This window comes from Petaurus breviceps, unplaced genomic scaffold (genome assembly GCF_028583685.1).
Source record: "Petaurus breviceps papuanus isolate PSGF00001 unplaced genomic scaffold, PetGlider_PUasm1.0 90625, whole genome shotgun sequence".
Lineage (NCBI taxonomy): Eukaryota > Metazoa > Chordata > Mammalia > Diprotodontia > Petauridae > Petaurus > Petaurus breviceps.
In genome coordinates, this window is record NW_027187289.1 from 5,993,095 (window position 1) to 6,020,687 (window position 27,593).

The following is a 27,593-nucleotide window of genomic DNA, read 5'->3' on the forward strand; positions in this document are numbered from 1 at the left end:
GATCTTTTGGCAAACATCATGATGCTGAAGAGATAGCTCTTTTTGCCTGTTACAATATATGAATGCTTTAGAAATTTTGTACTTTAAACCATAGAAGGGAGTGTTATAGGTAACTATGTAGTAGGGTCTGATTACTTGTCAATTTAAGACAGGTTCCAATAGCAGTGAATCACCTCCTGTTTTGTATATGCAGTTCCCATCCTATATCCCCTCCCCCCCTTTAATAGACATAATTCCCTTTTTCCAATCATTTTTTTCCTCATGCAAACAGCTGTTCATTTATCACTGGAGTGGATGGATGTTTCTTTTTGGAATGAATGTGCTTGCTGGAGGCAGTGAAGACCAAGTGTTCAAAAGTATCTTAAACTAGTTTTTGTTGAAATTTCATGGAATATTTCAAGAACTTTACAAAATCAAAATTTTCCTAATAATATATATTTTTTGGATGTTTAGAACTTCTGAACCCTGAATATTAAATCTAGAAATACATGACACTGGAACTACCAACCAACTCAAGTCAACATATTGAAAGATATAGTTAAGGAACACTGAACTAGGTTTCAGGAAGCCTAGGTTTAATTCCCTGACCAGTTACTGAATTGGCTATATAGTTTAGGCCAAATCATTTAATCTTTTGGGGTCTTGTTTGGGGGTTAGACTATACAGATTCCAAGGTCCTTTCCAATGTCTTCTCCATAATTGTCAAGAGAAAAAAACACTTACTAAGACATTTTTGTCTGTGGACTTAATTAATATCAGTAAAAATGCAATTTTCTCAGTAACATGTATCCCTTTAAAGAAAAGAAAGGCATATCTGACCCATTTTAAGAACCTTGGTAGAAAAAGTAAGCTTAAATGAAGTAAAGATTTGCAGAAGGAAGCTTCTTAAGGGCAGAAACTATTCTTGGATTTGTCTTATCCCACCACCAGCACTCCCAGGCACTTAAAACAGTGATTTGCACAACTTAGGGAATGAATAAATGTTTGTTAACTTTAAATGTTTATTGAAGAGCTCATTGTTTCATCCAAGATAGCAAATTTCATTTTTGATTCCCTACTCTGAGAGCCTAGCACAGTCTCTTTAATACAATAGATGTTCAATAATTGCTTGTTGGGTTGAGTTAGTTGAATAAATTGACCACTATTAGGCAATTTTTTATTGCTGCTTTTGGGGAGCTTATTCTAAATAATCCTTTCTGGGTTGAATATGGAAGAGTTTGTATTTTGAACACTGACTCCCAGTATTCCTAACTTTTAAGAGAAGCACACAAATGAAAACACTGATTTATAAACCAAATGAGAGGTGTAATTATTTTCACTATAAAGAGAGCTTTCACTTTTCAGAATTTATTATCGGATTCCCTTAAATTCTAAGCTCATGCCAGGCATTTAAAAGATGATTTAATTTACATGACCTCAATTTCTACACAACAGATCCATTTGGGATAAGCAAATGGATAAGCACCTGTCATGGGACCTGAAATTGGACCTTGCTGACATTTTCATAATGCACCACTCTAACTTGGTTCAGTGACAAATATATTTATTGGAACCCCAAAAGGATTTCTTTACTGGAAAACTCTTTGAGATAAAATGATAAACTAGGGTATTCAGTAGAAGTAAATGTGATGTTAAAGCTCTCCTTTAAAGATTTTGCCATTCAATAAGCTTTTATCTTGATTTTCTGCCTTTACACTATAGCTGTTTAGATGGTGGTGGTTGTTGTATAGCACTGGTCTATTTGAGACTGAAAAGCATGTTTGGGCCAGGACAATAAATAATAATCTCTGTGATTACAGGCTCTTGTCACTGTGGAAAGTGCATCTGTTCTTCTCAGGAATGGTATGTTTCAGGGGAATTCTGTGAATGCGACGACAGAGACTGCGACAAGCATGATGGACTCATTTGCACAGGTGTGTAGGTCCAGATCACACCCTCCCTTGTTCTGAGCAGCAGGCTGCAAAACTCATAGATGAAAATGTGAAGCAATGACACCACTCCAGGCACAGTCTGTCCTTCCGTGCATGGAAGGCAAGATGTTACATTTACCCACTGATATGAAAGTGACATTTTGGAGGGGAAATGCATAACAGAGTAAGGGTACTAAATTTCTAAAGAAAGAATGGACTAGACAAACAGCAAGGTAGAAATATGAGTAAATCATTAATAAGACTCATCTGAGGCATGTTTTTAAAGAATCCCAATGCATTTAACCATGTGGCACATGGAAATGATTCTACTGAAGAGTCTTTTTGTGAGGGGTATCACTCATATTTTTCATAGCTTCCGCCAAGGAAGATGCTGCTGTTGCATTGATAGAAGTAGGAATAATAGGGATAATGGTGCGATGTCTACTGAAATGACAGGGCTTTTAGAGTGGTTTTCCTAGCTTTGACAGCATTACTGGCAGATGTAAAGAAAAATGGGGCCAGTTCCACCTTCCTTCACCTTCTCACAAAAGAATGAAAGCTCTCTGATGGGGGAGGGAAATCAGAGGGCATTTTCAAATGGTCTTTGCTAATATACCCAGTCCCTTAACTACTCCCTCAATGACAAGTATGCCAGGTATCTTAATACAGAGGAAATCTTTATGTGGGACTTGTTCTTCCTGTCCAATCTAACTCAACATTGCTCCTTGCCACCTTTCATGTTAATTTATCTGTAACTTTATTTGAACATTTTATACTTATTAAAGACAAGCCTGCTATACAGCTTGATACCTTGCCTCTTTATAGAGAGGAGAGGACCAAAAGATGGCAATGGAAGCCCAGCTGGGTACAAAACCTGATGGAATAATTACAATAGTTTCTCTTTGGCTGATGACTGCTGGAAAGATGCCATTAATTGTTTCAAAGAGCCAGTTCTTTTAGCTGCTTAGTCAAATGTAAAGCATTCTACACAATAAGACAATCTCTAAAGGGCCAATGGAATGGTTTTTATTATGGCTTGTTACGTTTCATAACAACACATTTTAATGTAATACATTTCAATTATGATAATGATTCCCCTGTTCATTCTGTTCTAGGCAATGGAATATGTAGCTGTGGAAACTGTGAATGCTGGGATGGATGGAATGGAAATGCTTGTGAAATCTGGCTTGGGGCAGAATATCCTTAACAATTACATGACAAAGGACTAAGTTCTTACTTTTTTTAGGCCATTAGAACACATAAATGCACAGCAAACAGCATATAATCACCACTAGGGCTACTCAAGCAGACTATTGTATATTTTTTTCTATTTCTGAATGCCTGAGTAAAATCTGGGTACCCATTAAAAATGAGTCCAAGCAGTTTGTGATGGAAATAGCACAAGAAAGGGCTTTCTTAACGTAATTTTCATGGTTGTCAGCTCTGCACATCATTGCACAATGAAAAACACATTAAGGCTAATGAAGCAGAGACCTCACATGTGAAACTGCAAAGCTATTGATCAGACACAGACTATATGGTGTCCCAGTCTGAACCTGTAGATGTGTATGATAGAAAAGTCAATGCCATAATACATAGAGTATGTGGTGGGTGCACCCAGTAACTACAGAATGCAATCAATCCCTTTCAAAATTGGTCACTTCCAACATTAAAGAACCTTTAAGCTTGTTTAATTTTGACATTGCAGAACTCAAAATTCATGTAAAGAAACCCTTAAAATGCAGAGAGTAATTAAGAAAAATGTACAATTTGAAAATTTTAATAAATAATGTCATGATGTGATTGTACTGTTTGTGAATATGTACGTATCTATTGGTCATAAAAAAAAAAACAAGGGAAATGAATGGTGTACTGCTAAATTTGGAGACATCTGATTAATTAGCTAGCATTTACATGGCACTTTAAGGATTTTAAAGTGTGTTGGAAATGGCCAAAATTTAGTATGGGAGGAGATGGATTTTCTCAATATGTAAATTTCTTTTTGTTAGTAAGTTAAGGCATTTAAAGGACTCTGACTAGATGTCCTTATGCTTTAATGACTTGTCATATGCCTTTGATAACTAGTACTTAGTTACTTATTAAATAAAATCATTCGAAAACATAATTTCAAGATATATCATAATCCACTAGCATTAACCCCTCAAGCTTTGATAAGGGCAAGAAAAAGGACTACTACAGGTTGAATAGCAACTACAAATATTTATATTGGTATGAACAAAAAAAATTCTTCTCGATGATGAAATGTTGGTATAAAATTCCCATTGAATTATGAAAACCCACAATTATTGGGACGTGTGTTTTATTTACCATTTAATCTAATTATGCATGTCAGTATTGGCATCCTTTTAAAGTTTAAGGGCAAAAATGTTCATTTACACGTTCTGCTTAAATTGGACAAAGTAAATTTGTTGAATTGTACTGCAATTTGCAGTGCAGCTGTAGTACAATTTAGTTATTTTAATGTCATGAAAAATGCTCATTTGGGCTGCAAATTCTGTTATGAGTATTACAGACATTTCAGAGTAATGAGCTGGGCTTTAGAAGTGATATCACCAAAATTTAGGAGCCATCCGAAAAATGATCAGGGAGAGCTATTTCCAGAATCACCTGGTTTCTTAGGAGATTAGGGGCTGATTTTTTATATGAATTGGAAATGTGCCATATTATTCCTGTACGTTGCTATGTTTGTAAGTTCTCCATCGCTGGCCTGAAGTGGATTAATAGAACCTTCCCAGTTGTCTCCATATCCTTGTATGAATCAGCTGTGATAGAAGCTTTTTAAAAGGCAGGAAATGAAGTCAGAAACCAAGGAAAGATTTATGACTCCATTTTTTTTCTCTTTTCTGTTTTGATGTCATACTCCCAAAGAAACTTCAAGTGAATATATTAACTGGTATCTTATGAAAGTGGCAATGAGATGCAGCAGGAAGCAATGGACAGAAAGTTGGCCTCATATTCAAGAAGATCTGTGTTCAAGTCCTTCCTCTGACATATACTGGATCTGGGACCCTGCATAAGTCATTTGCTCTTTCAGTGCCCCAACTTAGCTAAAACTATACATTTTCAAGAGGGTGCCAATCTGTATTTGTAGGGGCAGTTCCCTATGCCAATGAAATTATAGGTCTTGTTCATATATTATTTAATGGGAAATACAAAAAGATGAATAGCATGTGTATATCAAGTATGAGTTTCAGTAATTATGAGACTTTCTTCCCTAAACCCTATGTGTTAATAATTATCCAAGACAGTGTATTTTTTCCTGTCAGGTAATATTAAGTATACTTAATTTTGTTTGTTATTCTTTATATTTCACTCTATCCCATTGCAAAACTAAAAAAAAAAATACCGCAAGCAATCTATATTAATACTCTTCCATAAGTGTCAAAATGTGTGTGCATATATACATATATGTGTATATATACATACATACATCTATACATGTATATATAATATGTATATATATATAATTTCAGCTATTGGATAAACTACTTTAACTTTAAAGAACAGAACATGTTTTCTTTAGATACTTCAACAAATGGAAAAGGGTTTTTTTATTAGATATAAAGTGGGTTTGCTAAATTATAGAAAGTAAAACTGAAACTGTTTTATATCATCAGATGTTTTATAATTCACTAAAAAAGGTGGTTGAATAACAATGAAAACTGATTATTTTTAAATATTCATTTTCATTCTCATGACCAAAATGCTGAAAAAAGGGGAAAAGTTATATAATTTATTTTGCATTGGCAATAGTAGTTAACCTGTGTCATAATACAGGGAGCCCGTCTTAATATTTGAGTCCAGCAAATCATAGTGACAGAGGAGGACATGGAATTAGGTAGTGATGGCTTCAAGGAATATGAGCTTGTGCATCACAGTTTATAGATAGAGCACTGATAGAAATGAACAGGATCCTCATGCCTTTCTCAAAGCCAAATTCAGAGTGAGGGTAGGACTCTGGCTCCATGATGGGGGGAAGTAGTCCCACCACCTAAGATAAAAGCTTCTTCTGACAATAGGCATGCAAAAGTGATATAAATGAGTAAAGAATTTAATTTCAGTGCTTAGCTTCTGAAAAAAAAATTACTACTTCATGGTCAAGTCCTTTTAGAGGAAACATTATGAGTTCTACACAGCTAGGAAGATGTAAGAAATATTATTCCCCACCCACCCTTGCTAAAAGTCAGAGTCTCACAGTCTTGGTTATTTGTCTCCTTTTCCAGAAAATGTTGAACGTTGATCCCTAGACATTTTTTTTTAGCGTATAGCTTCTCTCTAAAGCATATTTACTAAAGGTACTGTTTACCCATGCCCCTCACTGGGTGTTCCTCCTTCCTGGGAAGGCATTTGCTGAGAAATCTAAGTGGCATGTATTGTTTTGGGGGAGAAATTCAATGGAGTGTGTCTGTGACTGCAAAGTGGAACAAAGTGTTTGTTACACTTAAAAAAAATTAAATCCCAACACTAGTATTAGTCATGATGAAAAATACCATGTATTAGGGATTTAGAAATGAATTAAGCAACTGCCATAATGTGCTCAAGGGAGTTTTTATGGGGAAACACAATAACCTTATTTTGTCTTTCATTTCAACTGTGTTTGGCCTGTCACTTAACTGGTAAACATCGGAAGAAGGCCTAGGGGGACTTGACTATACATACCACTGTATTTGGGAGGTCTTCTTTCATTCTTCTCAAAATGATGGTTCTCTTATTGCTTTAAAGTTGGCATAATACAGTAATAGAATTCCTAGGGACTATCAGACAAAAAGTCATTTAGATGATAAATGGAACAAGTATTTCCATACAAATGATATTTCCTATTTTGACCAGGCATGCTTTTCCAATAGGGAACTACAACGAGAGTGAATGGGGGGAGGGGAAGAGCATGTTCAGTTTGGTTTCAGGAACAGAGCTGCTACAGTCAGTTTCATAGAATCTTCCTTTTGCGAGTGACCACAGAGGGCATCCAACCCCACCCCACCTGAACATTCATCCTAAGCTTGAGGTTGAAGAATGCATTCATGTTGGTTCCCCTTATATTCTCTGTGTGGTCCAGCTCTGGACTCAATTTTATAAAATGTGAGAAATTCAAATCAGAAAACTTCCATTCCCCCTTCTTCTCTGCATTGATGTTATACCCTGAAGAAATTTCAGGAGGTGTTTTAACAACGGACTGAATGGTGGGAGCAGTGCTCCTGTTTAGTTTTCATCTACTGAAAGGTGGACTGATTGTATCACATCTCTGCAAATGTTGCCAGCATCTATTGCAGCCAAAAAACTGTTTAAAAAACCAATCTGGTTGGAAAACAGAGCTAGTGCTGGAATATTTACGTGATGAGCATTATGGAAGCAGGGGTGATTGATAATAGTCTCTCAGCGGGGGAACTGTGTAAAGCAGTCAAATATGAAACTGATAGAAATTAAAGCTCCCATGAGACACACATGCCAAAGGAATGGGCAGCTATAGAAATTTGATGCATAAGGGATGGATATGTACATAGAAGTACAAGACACACAATCTGTAAGTACAAATCGATTCCATCAGATTTACTATACAGTACTATGGCAGTAACATTTTTCACTTAACAGCAAACTTAATTTGGGGAAACAGAATGGTGAATTCTTATCCTGAAAAACAGTAAGAGAGGTATTATCACGGAGCTAAAATTTTCTTTGGCATGGCAAAGGGGAAAATTGAGTTTACCAACCTATTTACATGACATGTCTCTATATTTGTGGGTGGTGCAATGTCATTTTTGCACATTCTATTTCTTACATAAAGTTGTTTGATGTTTTTCAATATGCCTTTGTATAAATATTTTATTCAATATGTTGCATCTGTGTATACAACAAATGATAATAAACACAGAAACTGTACAATGCAGACAAACTCTTTGCATATATGTATGTAAATTTAGTAATACATACCAACAGTTCTTGATACACAGGGCCTACTACATGCAGTTCACCATTGCCATCCTCTTCCCATGCAACAGATGAGACCAGACACAAAATTAAAGGCCTAACCAAAGCACAAATAACAAAGACCCCTCTGTTCTATGTTGGAACATATTTTAGAAGAAACTGTTTTAAGACATCCATTTGTAGGAATAAACACCCTTATAGACGACCCATAGAAACAAACTAACTAAAAGCAAAGGTGTTACAATTACAGAACATCCTAGTCATTTACAAATTCAGCTTTAATTTTAACCAGTCAAAGGAATTTGCAGAGCAAGGAGGACCCAGCAAGTAGTGTTTAATATCAAAAACAATGGGTATGTTCATGGGAATGGGGGAGGGAGAGTAGGGATTTGAGTGTATGGTACTTAGAAGCCCCATCTCTTTAAAATGCCATGTTTGACTGTGCTTACTTTCTCATAGCACTGAAGGAGACCGTGTTTTCCCCTCCCCACCATGTTACAGGAGAATGAACTTCACAAAACGTTCTTCACCTCCCAAAGTTAAAGTCAAATAGGCCTACCCTTCATTAAAAATGGAATTAGAGAACTTAAGAACAGGTAAAAGGACCACTTAGTCTATTTATCATTGAGCGTCATCCATGATACTCTACTCAAACATTATACTAACTTTTATTTATTAAAACTGAATCCAATATGAAAATTTCAGAAGCATAAACAGGTCATTTATACCAAATTATTAATCAGCTAAGCAGACCAAAAGTATTAAACAAGTAAGGGCTCTTATGATGTTTAGTGTGAAGCAAGGACCAAAGAATCCCCCAGTAAATACATTGCAGATGGGAGAAATGGAGACCATGTCATTCATCTCTGTTAACGTACTATCAAGAGGCCAGGACACAGATCCCACATAGCGTTTTCCAGGGCTGAGGTACAGATTAGTCATAATTACTTCTTCTGAGAACCAAAATTTAGTTTTTCTAAAGCATACACAATTTCCATTATCTTTTAAATCTTTGACAAGTTAAACACTAAATATTTAGAAAATTTTCACCTTTAATAGCTGACATTTTGTATGGCATCATTATCCTTTAGCCAACTGCCATAGCCTGTGTCTTAAGTTGGACACACTGAGCTCAGTGCATAACCCTAAGTGTCATCAACAATAGTCTGCCCCACTCCCTCAAAAAGGAAAGAAAGAAAAAGAAAAAATAAAGATGAAGCTAAAAGCTGATCTTCTAATGAATTTGTTTTCCTTTGTTTTTTCATCTATAGCAATTCAACAGACTGTATTCTGAGATCAAGGCAAGGCACCTGTAACCGAGCCATTTGTGGGGGTGCCCCAAAGAGCTGGGTTAGAGGTATGTACTGGTGAAATACACAGTACTCGACTCGGCATGCTGAGCTAAAAAAAATACTTTTTTTCTAATATGTCCAGTTTAAAAACTTGTCGTTAAACACCAAAAATATTAAAGTCTAATTTATAACTAACCTTTGCATTGCTGCTTCAGAAAATAACGCAACAGCCGCCTTGCCCATGCTCTGCTGAGTATGAGTGGAACGCAGCCAAAAATTGGGATGGTATTAAGTTCAGTTCAATAAAAACTGGAAAAGATTATATTTGAAATGGATTTAGGTAGCGCAATTCTTGTTAGTCATAATTATTGTTTTTCAAATAATGAAGATTAGTAGATGAAAAATGAGCCTTAATTCAGGCCTACAAGGCCTACAGAGTTCTTTGGACCCACTTTCTCAAAAACCAGTGGGTCTTGCTCGCTGGGCAAGGCAAATGTTACCATTACCAGTAAGCTTGTGATATGTATAAAACACACACACACACACAGAAAGAAACTATAGGGGGATGTCAAACACTTATCTTAGAAAGCTTTCCACTGGTCATGTTTGACACGTTTCCCTCCCCAGTTATGCTGACCTCAGGAGCACAGTATCTGATATTAGAGCATATTTGTAATTTAATCAATAGTGTAAGTCAACGACATCAACCTTATTCTTTATAGATGCAATTTATAATTATAGGTTTAGAAGGCTTCCTGATTCCCTGATCGCTTTCCAAACTCAGCTACCTGCAACATTTACGTTTTAGAGAAAACACAGTCCCTGCAAAAGATCACAGACAGTGGAGTGAGCAGCCTTGTAAAAAAAGGGGAGAAGAGAAATCCATAATAGCACAGGGTTACAGCGTCTAACTAGAAAGTACTCAATATTATTGGTGTGCTACAAAATTGAACTTAAACACATGGATTTTGCTGAAACTGGACTCAGAAAGGGATTATGGGTAACTGTCAGCAGGCAAGGTATCAAGTGTATCAAGTGAAGTATGTCATTCACATGAAGTGTCACAGTCACAGAAAAGATATTAAAAAGGCATTCCATATCTGGTAGGGCATTCCATGGTCTGAGTTTAGCTGGTTATCCAGGTGTCCTCTTGGAGTGGGGAGAGCGAGGGAAGGGAAGAGGGCGCAACACGTTGAGCTTTATCCATTTGCAAAGAGTTTGTTCGGAAGCAGGAAAGAGCAAGCCTTCACTTGCTTCTAGCTGCTCCATCGATCCCAGAGCCGGAATGTCTGGCACGGATAAAGAGCTCAACTTTGCTCAGGATGCGTCAAGTCACAACACCTGTGAGGATCTGGCTATGTGGTCTTACTCTTGTTCACTGGTTTGCCTCCATTCATTATTGCAGACGCACTTGTGCTTTTACTTGGAGTCACACCGGCCTTTGGCACTGTTTCTCCAACATCGTGCAAAGATGGTTCTCTGTACATGGCAACTAGTGTTTAAGAGAAAGAAAGACAAATAGAAAGTTCATTTGGTCAGATAAGCATCAGTAATGGGCAAGTCAATAACCATTTTCTCCCTTTCTAGTTACATGGATCATGGGGTCTTCCAGCTGCACTTAATCCAGAGATCATCTAATATGACCCCCTTCCTTTCTGGATAAATAAACTGAGGCCCAGAGATAAGGAAGGACTTTTTTCAAGGTTATACAAGTAGCAAGTAAGAGAGACAGCTTTTCCTTATCTCAAGTCCCCTGATTTCAAAGCCAGCATGGTCTCTACTCCACCAGGCTGTCTGAAACATTTTGTAGGTAATTTTTGAATGTTAAAGTCATGAAAACTAGGCTAGCACCCAGGTCTCCTGTCTCAGACTATTATTTCCCCCATACCAGGTAGATATGCTTTGAAAAGTAATGCCTACTTGAAATTGTATCTGTATATCCTGAGCCTGCCATCTAAGGTTCTTTCAATCTATATCTCTGAGAAACATACAGACAGTAGGGATTTGCTTTTGTGGAGATTTCTAGGTGCAGACCATTCATTATTATTCTCTTTCAAGTGTTTCCAGGCCATCACATTAACAGTAGTGTGAAAAATCAGTGTAATCCAATATTATAATGAAGGAATCTGACCTTAATTATGCTGAGGCTTTCCAGTGAGCATCACTTAGCTTAAAATTTCTCCCTCCTCTTCCCCCTCCCCTTTGTTAATCATACTTGAACCAATTTTTAGAACCTGCATGGCATTTATTGTCATTCCTCACATGCTTTTAAAAAAAAGCCCTTTTTTCTTTCTTTTTTTTTTGTTTCATCCTATACAAAGCAGAAAGCACAGTGTGAAAAGAAAGTGAGCGGGAAGCTGACATTTGACTCAGCTCTGAGAAATGTTCAGAATGAGCCTGGTGATGACGTACTTAATGACAATAGATAGAAGAATGTCTGCCTCTTAGGAGGACATTCCAGGAAATACTAGGAAGGCACATTTCACTGTGACCAGTGGGTTGAAGAACAATGAAATACTAGAAATAATCTGCCAGCAGAAATCCAAGTGAATCAGAGCTAACCACAATGGGGCTTCTTGGGCTTTCAGGTATAAATCTTTTGTAGGAAGTACATACCCTTTCAGTTAGGAAGCTGGGGCATTAAAGCTGCCTGGTTGATGTATGTGGTAGAATCTCCCTTTCTACTGCACTGAACCAGGTGATATTTCTCCAAGATACAAGTCTTACAACATTTATGGAGATCAGAGCTGTGTTAACAGAGACGTCAATGCAGTCTAACCAATCAATCCTCAAACAATGGTTAAAGGGAACTTTGTGCTGCTGAATGAAGCTGGAATCCCTCCCTCCCTCAACTAATTAGAGTAGGAGGCAGAAGCATTACAGGACTGACCTTGGTTTGGTATGCAGAGAAGCTGTAGAAGAGATACAAAGAACCTATAATATCTTTAACTAAGCAAGTATTTAGCTCGTCTTTAATACTCCCAATAATATAATTTAAATCTTGGCCTTAGCTTTGGAAGTTTGAATTTAATTGATCTTTCCTCAATACCCATATGTGGCAGATGATATTTGCCATTACAGACCTTACATATAATTGTTTGCAGAGTACTTCTGTTTTCTAATTATTGGAAAGCATGATGAATGTTGGTGAACTCCTGTTTGTTGATGGCATTGGAGTAATTGAATCAAATCCCACGACTTTACAAAGTTTAGCAATGAGAAAAACTAAGTGGATGAAGAATGCTTCTTATATAATGATGTACGTTTGAAAAATTTAGGTCTATCAGAGAGCCGATCTGGGACAGGTACCACAGAGGGACCAAGAATGAAAAAAAAGAACACAAGCACTTTCAACAATACTTGGGCTTCTCCCTGAAATAAAAATGGGTCTCATGAAACCTGTTGTCTTTTGATATTGTTACATGGCTACAGATTATGAACCCTATGAGGATGGTTTTTAGAAAGACACGGGAATAGAGCAAAAAAATGTGCAGTTATCATCTCTACTGTAGGAAAGGAGAAAATCCATGATATGCAATCTAGGTCCAGTGAAGTATGAGTATGGGTGTAGATTATATTTTTAGAATTCTCTTCAGTATAATAATGGCATCCTGCCATCAAAATGTGACTTAAGAAAAGTGAAAAAGTTATCTTTTTTCCCCATTATGCCTCTCTGATCAATTTCTCCCAGTGTCCTCATTCCATTTTGCTTATCTCTCACATTGATGAAAGAGTTATCCTTTCTCTGATCTATCCTGGGTTAAGGGAGGCTCTTAATCATTTGGATTTCAAAGAGCGTCTGAAATAAGGAAAATTAAATAAAAGGAATTGAGATGTTAACATTTCTCCAGTTAGATTATAAAATCTAAATCACTGGGTCAAAATGTAACAGGTAACATGATGGCTAGGTGGTGCACCAGCCCTGGAGTCAGGAGGACCTGAGTTCAAATCCAACCTGAGACACTTAACACTTACTAGCCATGTGACCTTGAGGAAGTCACTTAATCCCAATTGCCCTGCCTTCCTCCCTCCAAAAAGAACAAAAAAAAATGTAACAGGTAACAAAATAGTGTAATTAATGAAAGCCCAGTCCTTTGTGAGTGCTTGCAGTTGCCTTTCCTGGTGGGTAATACACAGCATATGCCATATCCCTCTGCCAGGTTTCAATTCTATACTTGGAGACAAAGTGAATCTAGTTTCAACCATACTAGTCCCTCTCATTACTATGAGGGATCCTTTACCTCCACTCCCTGACTTATTATGCTGGAGCCAACTTTTGATACCTACATGACTCACTTCAGAGCATGTCCAAATATAATCTGATGTTTTCCATTTAGGATACTGTGTGGTGATAAAAAAAAAAAAGTCTTTTAATCGGTTGCTGAGTTGGAACTGAGTGTGCATACAAAAGGTTCAAATGGATATTCTTTTGCTTTCTTTCCTCATAATTTTCAAGGTAGGAGGACTGTTTCCAGCTACTAAATGGAGATGGGTTAGGGCTTTGTTTCCTACCTAGTCGCTATGTATCTATGACTGCCTGGTTCTTCTGCTGCTGTCATGTTTATTTTGCAGATCTTAAGTAAGTATTCTGAGATAAGAGTCCCTGGTGACTACTGAGACCAGAAACTCTATCAAAGCCATCCAAGATTCCACTGATAGCCCAGATCCCACATTCAGTAGTAACAGAAGTCTCTTACGACTCCAGATTAGTAGCAAAAAGTCTAGCAATGAAATGAGTCACCAAACCAGCCACTATGTCCTCAATAGAGCCAGCCCAGTTAAGCCAAGGAGCTGCTTGCATCTCTTTGATGCTACTCTCTGAAATGACTATAGTGAGAAATCCTGGAAGGAAGACTAGAACTCCCAAGGCCAGTTATCTAGGGTCTAAAGTATGCTTTGGCCCCACACAGTCTTTATATATGTGCCTCACTACCTTTGTTCTTCATGCTTAATTCCATTCTTCCCAACGTACCTTGTGAGTATGCATAGGGAGAGTGTGCCTTTTGATTGGGGAGAATTGTTTTGTAGCTAGAGTTCATGCTATGTTGTCATTGTTTCTTGTAAGTAAATACCCTGTTGTAGGGGTGAATTGATGGCAACTGGTTCATTATTGGAGAACACATCAGATGGCGTCTATGAGTGACAGGATTAGAAGCCATAACACCTCTGGGTAAACTTTTGTATTCTGAAGGAGTAGTCATTCTCCCTCTAGGGACCCAGCTTATTATTGTGATAGGGGAATATGACTGAGCCTGGTGCTACATACAAGTATTTCACTATTGTAGTACATTTTTGAAATCAAGGTTTCAGTAACTCGAAACTGAAATTCCTGATGTACCTTTGTAAAACTGAAAATTGGCTCATCAAAGATTTATAAATAGATTTATAGGGAGCACCTTACTTCCTTTGATGGGTTCAAGTCACTGAAAAATATGGTAGGTGTGATTACTAAGCCATTATTAGCTGTCTTTTTTTTAGTTTTTTTTTCACTATTAGCTGTCTTTCAAAAATCATGAAGAAAGAGAAAGGAATCATAGAATTTGAAGACAAGATCCCCAGATTTGAAAGAAGAAAGAAAATTAAGCCTGCAAAGTCTAGACAAGTGGTGTCAAACTCAGATAAACACATCCCTGCTTCCACATATTGACTTAGAAAACCACAAATTATATATATATATATATATATATATATATATATATATATATATATATTGCATTATTTTTAAACTGTCTTTTGTTAAATATTTTAATTTGATTCTAGACACAGTTTGCATATCACAAGTTTGATACTTGTGGAACAATGAATCTGGTTTCAGTTCCTGACAGAATTCTAAAATTATTACAGGGGTAGTAAGAGAACATGTTGGAAAAGGAAGTAATGTTATAAATGTTACTTATCTGGAGTTTTAGCAAGTAATTTGACCCCCAAAATCTCTCATGATCTATTTATAGAAAAGATCAATAATTGTGAGCTAGAGGCCTGTATAATTTGATGCACTCTATTTTTCATGAATAGTAATTAAAATTGGTGTTTTCAAAAGTTGTGACCTACAGGAAACTAAATACCTATGGTAAGTATTATTTTTGAAAATTAGTTTTTCAGTATATCACATTTGATATGTGTTGTGTTTTTAGTGCAAAACAGAAATTTGCTGCAGTGCTATGTTTATATACTGTAAGAGAAACTAGCACATCATTAGAATCTTTTGTTTTAAGTGGCCAGGTTATACCTTAAAACTGAAGGAAACATCCATAATAAGTATTTCTAATTTCTCAATAGTCAGTAGAAATTATATTTTATAAGCTTTTCAGAGTCTTAGTTTTTATATAAGTGCTTCATAAAAACTGTAAAATTAGTATACGTGAGATTTCCAAATAGAAGACTTAAAATAACAAAAAATCATTGTCTCAAAGGGAAAAAAAGACCTAGGCCAGTAGTGAGACCTGTCATATTTTAATGGTTTAGTACCATTTTGTAAGGCTTTAAACAATATGTCTCAGGGATTTGTGCTGTTCAACATTTATGCTGCTGTTATAAATATGCAAATGGCAAGTTTACCAAATTTATAGTTGCTGCAGATCTGGGAGAGGAAACTAATACAGTGAATGACAGTATTCAAATACATCTTTAGACTATTTGCTCAAAATAACTAAAATGAAATTTAATACCAGTAAACAAGGTTTTATACTTGGGTTAAAAATCACTCTTATAAGTATAAGGTGGAAGAGTCAGGGCTAGAGAAAAGTAAAGTTAGACAAAATTCAGAGGGTTCTTGTAGATAAATTACAATCTCACAATGAGTCAAGAGTCTGATATAGCAGTTAGGAAAGTTAATGGGATCTTTAGTGGTATTAAGAGAGACATCATTCTGTTGTACTCTGCTCCTCTCTGACTGCATCTGGAGAATCGTGTTCATTCTAGGAGCCACGTTTTAGGAAGGATACTGATAGACTGAAAAGAGGGCAGCTAAGGTGATGGAGACTTTCAAGATTAAATCATATGAGAATCAGTTGGGCAGATTTACCTTGGAGAACAGAATTTAGAAAGGACAGAAAAACTGTCTTCAAGTATCTGAAGAACGTTCACTTGGACAAAATATTAGATTCCTTCTCTCTTTTGTGAGAAGCAATGGGGGGACGTTTCAAAGACACAAATTCAGACTCAAAATAAGAGAAACATTTCTGAACATTTAGACATATCCAGATGTACAACAGGCTGCCTTAGAAAGCAGTGTCCTCATCCTTCACTGCCAGAGGTCTCCAAATAAAGGTTGGATGACCATTTGTCAAATAAGTTTCTGAAGATCCTATTTTAATAGGCTGAGATTGATGGGCACTAATGTACACTCCAACTCTCAAAGTCTGTAATACTATAGATGGGTTTGAAATAACAGATAAAACTTCATAGGAAGGGACAACTTTTCATTTAAGGAAAAAAGCAAGGATAGAACGGCCTGTGCTGGTTTGAATAACATCTTTATCCTCATTTGACAGAGTTGATTTTCTGCATAATAGAAACAAAAATCACTGGAACAGCCTTACAGATTTGAAATCTCTTAAAATCAAGTTTAACTTTGGTTCTTGGAATAAGTGAAAAAATGGAAAGAAGTAAATGGCACTTGTGATGGAACTGTCACTGAAAAAGGAGTAAATGTTTTCTGATTAGTTAACAAGGCTCCTTTTCAGGACAGCTGTGCAGATTTATATGATCAAAGACAATGTGTGATGTTTAACATGACAAATGACAACCTCTGCAAAACAATCTTAGCAAGAAAAGGCATTTTCACAATTTTATATGAAGACTGGAAGTTAACACATTTTGAAATTTACAATGTCACTTGATTCCATGAGGTCAGGATATGTTCTCTAATCTTTGCCATGTTCAAGAAAGAAACTTCTATTTTAATCTAATTTAGCATTGACATAAGCAGATAACAACATAAAAACTGTCTTCTCCTTGGTATGCAGATTTTCTGAAGTCCCTTTTATAATGTAGGCTTTTAAATTTATAATGTACATTTATTTTTGAAAATCACCAAGCCACTGTTATAGTGAAATAACTTTTGGCAATGAGAGGTAGACATTTAATGGAATACTGAAAATAATTATAGTTCAAAGTAGCTTGACTACTAATACAATAAATATAGTTATATTTTAACCCCACCAATGAGGGTTTTATGGTTTGGGTGGTTTTGGGGGTTTGTGATTTTGGGGTTTTTTGTATAAATTATACAGAGTTAACTCTGGGAAAAAAATACAGAACATGGGAACTCCTGGGATGCAGATCTTGAGCCCCTCTTTCTATCAGATAGTAGATTGAAACATCAAATCTAGATGCTATGGGAAGAGGAGAAGCTAAAGTTTGCACCACAGATACCTCAGTTAACTATTTTAAAAATAATTTCAACCCAAATCTGAAAGTAATAATGTAAATGTAAAACTCACCTTCCAATGGCTTGGGTAGAAAATGAGCTGCTGGTTTTGTTTTCTTCACTCTGTTTCCTTTCATGACTTGCCCTTCTTTGTTAAGACCCAAGAACCAGGCCCTACCAGATTCCTGTTGTCTGTACAGCATGGATGAGTAGATTACATAATAGTTTTCAAAAACAGATTCTTTAAACTTGCATTCAGGGGTAAAAAGTTCCTGTAGGGAGGAGAAAAGAGGAGAAAGTTAGAGCGAGGAATGAGTGTATAATTTTTGCTTTTGTTTGTTTTTGGCAACAGAGAAGGTCTCAGGTTGCTTTGGTTCTAGCAAAGCCAACATTTCCAGAGATTGTAGCTGAAGACTTTCTCTTTTTGGACACAGGATAGCCTGAGCTCTCTTAACTGGGGAGAAAATAAGAATAGATAGATAGAGACGTATAAAATAGAGAGAGAAAGTTTAAGGTTTTTACAATTCAAAAATAGTTACAAGTAAAAGAAAAAAAAATATTACAACTTACACAATAAAGGAATACCAATGAAGAATCCCTTTCATTCATCCATAATTCTTACATTCTCTGCCCAAAAAATTAAGCACAAACAAGAAGTATCTGCATCCTCTTGACTACTTATGAGCATCATATGGTAAATATTTTGACAGGATTATATTTGTATTCCTGTCAATCAATAAATATTAAGTGCCTACCTGTGTGCCAAGCACTGAACTGAGTACTAAAAGAGGCAAAAGACGGTCCCTACCCTCAAGGAGGAGATGATATGCAAACAAATAAAATATGTAAAAAAACAAGCTTTATAGGACAAATAGGAAATAATTGAGAGAGAGAAAACAGAATTAAGTGGGATTGGGAAAGCTGCCTATAAAAGGTAGGGACTGTCTCTTCAAAGTTATACTTCTATGATTCTTTATGGAATAGATAAACCCAGGAACCACTGCATCCTGGAAAGTCACTTCAGCCTTGGAAATATCTTTTTAGTGCCCCCTGCCTTATAGGATCCTTCCCTTTGCTTGCGGGGTAGATGGAGGATACAAGGTTCTTTCCAGAACTTCCAGTGGAGGAGGCTGACCAGACCAGTAATCTTTCCATTTCCCACCAGATCACACACCTCTGGACTTGCCAAATACCTTCTTCCTATCCCCACTTCCTATTTAGTTTCCTCTTGTATTGCCTTCCCTAATTAGAATGTAAGCTTATCCAGGGAGGGACTATCTTTGTATTTGTAGAACTTACTTAACACAGGTAATCAGTACTTAATAATTCTATGTAGAGCTGTAAGGAATAACATCTAGTTAAGCCTCTTTATTTTATAGATGAGGAAACTAAGGTTCAGGGAGATTCAAACAAGGTCATCAGAGTCAGAGGCAGGATTTGTATCTCTCTCTGTCTCTGAGTCAACATGATGAAAATCCTAGAGATCTGACCTTGGAGTTATGAAGACCTAGGCTTCTGCTTCTGGCACACACTTAATATGTAATATTGGGCAAGTGACAACTTCTCCAAGCCTCAAGCAACTTTCTAAGATTATAAATTATAAAGATGTTGACCTGAATTGGACAAGGACATTCTTCAATTAGAGCCCCTTTACTGAAGTATGAGGAATCTTGGGATTAATCCAAATAAGCTTGAAGACTTTATGGAAGCTGGTTTCTAACTTTCACTATACCCGTGAATTAAAATAATTGCTGGTATCAATGATTCCAATGATATCAGTTTGGAGCAACTAAGGAAAACTCATCATCATCCTTTGTTAAAAAATCTGGCATCAAAATCTTACTATGTGACCCTGGACAAGTCACTTAACCTTGTTTGCTTCAATTTCCTCATCTGTAAAATAAGCTGGATAAGAAAATAGCAAACTACTCCAGTATCTTTGCCAAGAAAACCATAAACAGGGTCAGAAATAGTCAGACATGACTGAAAAATGACTGAACAACAACAAATCACTGTTGAGTCAATAAATATTATACACACATACATGCATATGTGCATATGTGTATATATACACACACATACATATATAACATTTAGGTGAGTCATTGATATCAATGAATAATTATATTACTTCATATCATTCTTCATAAAAGTCACCTCTTGTGATAAGCTGATGATGTAACTATTGGTGTGATGAGGTCGTTCTGCCTAAAGTGGTCAACAAGAATACAGGCTAAGTACCCCTCAAATTGGTAATCATCTTTCTAAGTTCAAATCCAGCCTCAGACACTTACTAGGCAAGTTACTTAACCCTGTTTGCTTTAGTTTTCTTATCTGTCAAATGAGCTAGAGAAGGAACACGCGTTTCTTTGCCAAGAAAACCCCAAGTGGGGTCATGAAGAATCTGCCAGGATTGAAATGTCTCAACAATAACAACAACATTACCAATATGGCTTCTGTTGTTTCTACTATTACAGTTACCACCACTACTACAGGAAAAGCAGTTAAGGTTTTTTGGATTTTTTAAGTCAATTTCATAACATATCCATTTAAGTAAGGGTGTAAGATGAATTCCCTATGTGGCAAATTTGCCATTCATTAGCAAGGAAAACATCATTTCCTAAGGAGAAAGTACAGTAGGATTAAAAAAAAAAACAGTGGCTCTGGGTCAAAGGACCTACATTCAGCATTATTGAGTTGTTTCACTCATATCTGACCCTCCAAACTCCATTTGGGATTTTCTTGGCAAAGATACTAGACTGGTTGCCTTCTCCAGTTCACTTTACATATGAATAAAATGAGGCAGATGGTGAAGTGACTTGACCAGAGTCACGCAGTTTACAAGTGTCTGAGGTCAGATTTGAACTCAGATCCTCCAGACTAGAAGCTCTCAGGACCTTGGGAGTATTAAGCTTCTCTCTGTCTTCCTCCATTCTGTGCATCAGATGTCTTCCCATTTAGTTATACCTCTTCTCCTAGTGATAGTTCACAAAAAAGGATTAACTGCCTATGACCCTTATATTGACTTTATACAAATACATATTCTCACAAAAACAGAACAAATTAAAAAAAAAGAATGGCAAGAGGGGGTCAGGGTTTATTCAATTAGCTTGAGGGTTGCTTCCTTCATACCCTGTGATGCTTTTGAGCTCACCCTGATTACTCTCGTCCCTTACACAAATTGCCCTTTTCTCCTTCTCTAATATCAGACTATAAAGAAGGAAATAATAATACATTAGTTTTGTTTCATTCCTTCCTGTCCTGCTCCACCTCACCTTCCACCCCTCACACCCCATGTTAAATGTATATACATTTTATGGAACTGCCAGTAATGAAAATCCTTCTTACAATGAAAATTAGCAACTATCTATAATTTCCTCTCAATGAGTAGACTGGGGCACTGGGAGGGTAAATAAAACCAGAGGAACAAAACCAGTGTTTCAGAGGCAGGAGGTGAACCCGGAGCTTCCTGACATTGACCCTGGCTTTCTCTGTACACATGGCACTGTATAAGCATTTGTATATACCCATACAATATTATTGACACTTCAATACATACACACACAAAATAATTTTAAAGCATTTCTTAAGTTTCCCCATATGTGCTTTAATACTGTGCTAACAGCTGAGGAAGACATAACCCGGAGGAGGAAGGCCCAGCATCAGCTGTCTGAAGATTGGGAAGATGAGGACCATGAAAGAGCAGGTCTTCCTGAGCTCTTCTCCTCCCTCACTCTGATCATCATTGCTTAGTTCCTATCAGCTTCTGGATGACCACTCTTGACTGGGTGCTCATTCCTTTCTACCTCTGCTGGAGGAAAACTTCATTCCATTTTAGCCCTTTGGGTCTACCTCCTTCCTAATCATCAATGGATAGAGATCATTTGTTCTGTCATTGACTTTCAAGGTTCACAGAGCCCTACGGCATCAAGGACTGTTTTTTTTTTCTCTTTTTGTCCCTAATACTCTGCATAATACTTGGCATGTGGTAAGAGTTTAAATATATGCTATTTCCTTACATTTAAAGATAAATAGGTCCTCGTTGATACTCCCAGGCAGCTGATCTTCTAGTAAGACTATTTGGCTACATTTAAATCCCATAGGAGTTTTATTTTGAGAAGTCAACAGAAGTTTTGGGTTTTCTTTCAATAGGGCTAAATTAACAAATATTTATGAAGTGCCTCCTGTGTGTTTATAGAGGGAAAGAATGTAATATGCTAAGAGCTGAGGACATAACTGAGGAGAAAAACAGTCCCTTCCCTAAAGGAGCTTATAATTTAGTGGGTGTAGACAATATGCAAAAAAGTACAAATGTATATACATGATAAATTGGAAAAATTTCAGAGGGAATTTATTGACATTAAGAAGGGTCAGGATATGTTTTGCCCACACAAAAAATAGAATTTTATCTGAGGCTTCAAGGAAGCTAGGAGGTACATGTGAGGAGGAAGAACATTCCAGATATGAGGGAGCCCATAAAAATACATAGAATAAGAAGATGGAAGGTCTTGTATGAGGAACTGAAACGAGACCAGAGTCACTGGATCAAAGAGATAGTAGAAGGTAGTAAGGCATAAGGCCAAAAAGGCAGGAAGGGTCAAAGTAAAGAAGGACTTTCAAAAATGATTTTATAATTTGATCCTGGTGATAGTAGTGAACCACTGGAGCACACTGAATACGAAATGACATAGGCTTGGATTTGGAATAATAAGGGAGTTCCATAATGAGTTATGGAGTATTTGGGTGAGCATAGGGACAGAGGCTCTAACTGGGACCTAGCTATCCTTAAAGAGAACCATGCCCCATGTAGTGAACATGTGTATAGAGAGCTTTCAGTAATGGAACTCCCTCTACCTTTTAGTCCTCTTTAGTGATAATGGATAGGGTCTGGAAAACAATTTCTACCATATGAAGTATGAGCATATGTGCATTTATGTGGGCTATAATCTTGTAATTTTAAAAATATAATTTATTCCTCCTCAAGAAGTTATGACATTGGAAGGAAAGCTTTAACAGCTCCCAAGAAGCTAGAGAAGCTGTGTCTGTCTTTAGAGGATCATCCTGCTTAGAGTCAGAGGGGGTCATCAGCATCAGAATGCTTTCCACCAGCAAGTATTTTTATTTTGTTCGCTGGCTTGTTTGTTTTGGGCCATAGGAATTCCTGCCGAACCATCTCCCAAAGGCAAAGAAGGGTTGTAATCTGGAGAATATGCCCAGTAATGAAAAAATAAATCCTTAAAATATTAAAATTTGATTTAAAGTGTAAGATGAACTCAATCTTTTTCTCTGGAGGCTGGGGCCTGGTAACTTTCCAAGTGGGGTGGGGGAGTTTTTGTTAACGGATTCCCTTCCTAGAGAGGGATAGAGAAGTAGAAATAATGAGATACTTTATCCTGTAGATTACTTGAAATACAAAGGAAAATTCCAAAAGAAAAAATAGTTGATACTGGAGGTAGACTTTAGTTAGATCTCTTCTCTGCTTGACAGCACCACAATTTAGTATGTTATTTCTGTCCAAGCAAATGTTTTGGCCATTCTTAATTTTCCTTTTTTTCTAAATATAATTCCTTTTGTTTTCAGTCTAATCCTATGTCATATTTTAAAGGAAGTCTGATAAAATGATGCCTGTACATATATTTGTGAGTCAGGATAAGTAAATGGAAAGCTTTAAATCTGACATTTCCAGAAGACTAATTCATACAATGTTCTCGCTAAAACTATACCTTCCAGGACAAACAGATTAAAAGCTGATGTATCTATTTGTCTTTTTTAACATCATCCAAAGTGACCAAATCTATTCTTTACTAGTTAGAAGATGACACAAAGGCACAAATAATAGAAGTGTATAAACGCTGATAGAGAGGATCACTCAAAAAAATGTAAGGAGCTAGTGACTTTCTGGGCTTGGGTGTAGGCTATTGACCATGTGCTACCCACAAGCATAAAAGAGGCAGCACCTGCAGATCCCTGGTTTTGCTTCTGGTCTAACCCCTCGGAGTCATGGCAATATGCCTGGAAACTCCATTTTCAGGAGCTACTGATATACCCCAGAAAGAAAATTCTTACTATCACAGCCACTGGCACTATCAAATGATTTAACATTAAAAACTCAGATGATTTTAGCAGTGAAAATGAAATTAAAGAAGATGTATTACCATTTGCTTTGCTACTTCATCCAAAGGACCATAACATGTTTCCATCTGACTTGGAGATGAAACTTTCTATGTGTTTTATCCCCATGTTATGTGATTTTCTTGCAGACTGTCTCTCCTTTTCTACTTATATCCCTAGCATTTAGTACATTGCTTTGCACATAGTAAGCACCTAATAAATGCTTTTCCATTCATTCATCCATCTCCCCATTCATTCATTCATCCATCCATCTAGCCATCTATCCATCCATCCATCTAGCCATTTATTCATCCATCCATCCATCATCTATTCATTCATTCATTCATTCATTCATTCATTCATTCATTCATTCATTCATTCATTCATTCATTCATCTATTCATCCTCCACTCACCAAGATTCATAAGGAGTTAGCCCTAGAGTGCTGGAGGTTGAACTGTAATGCAGAGAAAATGAAAGATTTCTAGGAATCTAGAAGAAACTAGAAATCTACTTTTTTCCCTCTTCTCATTTATGAATGATGGGGATAACAACGGAGTCTATCATTTCAGTCATGAAAGGAACATTGTGGTGAGAAAACTCCCTCTTTTGATGCAGGTGCATATCTCCTTTGTAACATATTCTGAGACAGCTGCCAAGAACACTGAAAGGTTGATTTCCCTAGGGGCCACCTAGTCAATATGTGTTAGAAGTGGAATTTAACCCTATTTCTTCCTGGCCATGAATCAGTCCATTAGCAACAAGCATTTATTCAGTGCTTACTGTGTACTAAGTGCTGGGGACATACAAAAAAAGCCTCAATGATTCCTCTCATAAGAAACCCAGTTATAATAAAAAGTCATAATCTCTCATGGCTGACAAGACATTCAGTTTTGGCCTTTTTCTTTTAACAATTCTGGCACTAAAACTTTCCAGAAAAATGATTTGTGTTGTGCTATTAAATGTCTCTGTAGAAGGTAATTCTACAATTTCCTTTGGCAAATGTGCAAGGGAGTGATACTGTATGTTGTATTTTCCTTTGCGTCTCTTCACAATTTCAGTCCATTTCACTTGGTTCCATCCTCCATAGAAATGAAAAATAAAACACTATGTTCTGATATTCTATAATAGTACTTTGTGCCACTAAGAACAGTTATCAAGTCATTTGCAATCTTTTTTTCTGTAGACTAAATTATTCCATTAAAATCTATGTATATAATTTTCACAGATCTTATTTTCCTAATGCTTCAAAAACTGCTAAGAAAAAGAGGCCCAGATTATTTCTGGGTTTTGCATAGCTTTCAACTTCTGAAGCCCAACATTTAATCAAGCATTTTTAAAATTTATTAAACATGTCATTGGCCCTGGAGATATGGATACAATTAATAGCTCTTATTTATATACTGTTTTCAAGTCTACAAAGCACTTTCCTCATAACAACCCTGTGAGATGAATAGTTCAGATATCATTCTCTCCATCTTACAAATGAAGAAACTAAAACACACAATCACTTGCCCAGGTTAAGAGCTATAACTAGAACTGAAGTTTTGATAGTCATTAGCATAAAAGAAAGTCTTGTGCCTTTCTATGCTCCTGCTGTATTCCTGAAATTAGTGAGTTTACAATCTAGTGTGTGCATGTGTGTGTGTGTGTGTGTATGTGTGTGTGTGAGGGAAAGTTTGACCTATACATAGATGTTGAGAATGACCATGGAGACTGTAAAACAGGAACATAAGATAGATAAAAATGTTATGAAGGGTCAGAAGAAAGAAAAGTGACTCGTGAGGGAATCAGGGATGCTTCCTGGAGGAGGTGGCATTCATCAGTAGGATTTCAGAAAATCAGTAGAATTTGAAAAATCAGCAGTTGGGGGAGAGGGCATTGCAGTTATTAAATGCAGCATGAATAAAACACAAAAGTGAGAAAGAGCTGGTGGAGGAATACAAGGACGGCATACATTCCAATTTGACTGAAATCTAGCACATTGAGAGGGAAGCAGAGGGAAGATCAAAGAGGAAATATAAAAACATTTTTTGTTTAGGCACTTAAAATATATAAGATTAGGAGTGTCATTAAAATATTTTAAGCAGGAAAGTAATATGCAAAGGAAATTTATTCTGTTAGAGATATGAAGAATGGATAGGAAGAGATATGACCCAGAAGGGTCATAATGAAGGCTTATGATACAGAAGTAGCAGTGGGAATGGAAAGGAGGGCTTGGAATTTAAAGATATTACAGAAGTACAATCCACAGGATTTGGTTACTTTTGAAAGGGACAGACAAAAACCGAAATGGCTAGATTGTATGTGACCTTCATCAATCACTTGTATTTACACAGATAAGCTGAATAATAATTCACTAATATTATATATTTTTATTGTTACTTTTTCTATTTACGTTTTGTTTCTTCCCTGTTGAAAAAAATGGACAAGCAAAATCCTTTGAATAAATTTGAACAGTCTAACAAAACAAATGCACATATTGACCATGTCAAAAAATATATCTCATTCTGCTTCTTGAATCTATCTTAAGTGATTCTGTGCATATTTGCAAGCTCACTGTCATTTGGTTAAATAATAGTTTCTATCCCATGCTACTCTCTTTGTAAAGGAAAACACATTTGCATTCCATATAAACGGTTCCTCAATAGAGCGACTGGCTCTGCTGAAGTTATTTATTGAGTGCCTTACTCAAGGAAAAAAAAAAGTCTTTAAATAACTAGATTTGAGAATAGAAGTGTATATAGAAACATAATTTATCACTGCTTTATTGTTCTTGCCCTGAAGGACATCCTTCCCTGGTTTTTGGCTGTAGCCTATTTACCTAGTGAATGTGAAACCCTCGAGGACGTTTTGTTTTGTTTTATATTTCCTGTTATTGTAACCGCAGCTCCAAGCATAGTATCTTGTATGTACTTAGTGTTTAATAAATGTTTTTTTAATTCAAATTAATGTAGGATATGTCACAATTTACATCAGCATTTTCATTTTAGAAAATATATTCAATTAGTAAAATGTACACTGCATTCCCAATTTTCTCAACCTTAATATCTATCTTTCTTACTCTAGTAAAATGTAGCTGACATTACAAAAGCTGAAATATTTATAAGACATCTAGAAGTGAGAACAGCTAAGTTTATAAATGAAAGCATGTTTGATGGTTACTATTGTTAAAAACATTTTTAGAATATAGATATTTATCAATTCTCAAAATAACACCACTTATAACAAGAACAGATGGTTTGAGTGCTATATAGATGTTGGCAATGAATCTCAAAATAAATAAATGAATTGAATTCAGTACAACACAGATTCAAAACCTACCCTCCTTTACTTGACCTTGTTTGACAGAGGCTGTCCTAACATTAGAAAGTTTGTTTCATCTTTAATATGTTAAAATAAGTGTATCATCCCTCATACCATATTCATAAGAACAACTTTAAAAGCTTACAGGGTTTATTTCATTTGAATATAACAAAATCATCTCTTCCTTTCTTTGTCACTTGATTGGCAGTGTAAAAACCACCCAGAATATAATTTTCCTATTGTGATGCATGTTGATATATTGCAGAGGTAACAGTTTTCTTAAAAGAAAGTAATAAAAATGGAAAACTTATATTTGCAAAGAACTAGGAAACTAAGGAATAGTAAGCAAAAGTGAACAGTTTCCTCTCTTCCCCTCTCCCACTTCTGTTTTCCTACTCATAGACTGAAGAAACATGAGAAGAAATAGAAATATATACGCCTGTAACTGACATGTTGGCAGTCAGCCACCCACAGCCTTAGTAGCAAAATATCTTCTGTTCTCACCTGCCATTGTGGTGAAGGTTGGGATGAGATGAAGGTATCATGGAAGAAGGAATGATAAATGGTGCAAAATGATGTGTCAAATTAAATGTATTGGTTTCTAATTTCCCAATGATAGAACTCCACAACCTTAATAGTGTGATAATGTCGTTCAACA

At 36.3% G+C, this 27,593-nt stretch overlaps 2 protein-coding genes across 3 annotated transcripts in view; one reads left to right on the forward strand and one right to left on the reverse strand.

Moving 5' to 3' along the window:
* Positions 1-3,718, forward strand: part of ITGBL1 (integrin subunit beta like 1) — a 385,210-nt gene extending 381,492 nt beyond the window's left edge. The window contains exons 10-11 of the mRNA XM_069064205.1: positions 1,800-1,913; positions 3,026-3,718. Of these exons, the coding sequence (XP_068920306.1) occupies positions 1,800-1,913; positions 3,026-3,117 (206 nt within the window). The 3' untranslated portion in view covers positions 3,118-3,718. The remainder of the gene's footprint in view (positions 1-1,799; positions 1,914-3,025) is intronic.
* Positions 3,719-10,193: 6,475 nt separating this feature from the next.
* Positions 10,194-27,593, reverse strand: part of FGF14 (fibroblast growth factor 14) — a 373,661-nt gene continuing 356,261 nt past the window's right edge. For both annotated transcript variants that reach the window (XM_069064206.1, XM_069064207.1), the window contains exons 4-5: positions 17,593-17,791; positions 10,194-10,640 (exon numbers count right to left, since the gene is read on the reverse strand). In XM_069064206.1, coding sequence (XP_068920307.1) covers positions 10,504-10,640; positions 17,593-17,791 — 336 coding nt within the window. In that variant the 3' untranslated portion in view covers positions 10,194-10,503. The remainder of the gene's footprint in view (positions 10,641-17,592; positions 17,792-27,593) is intronic.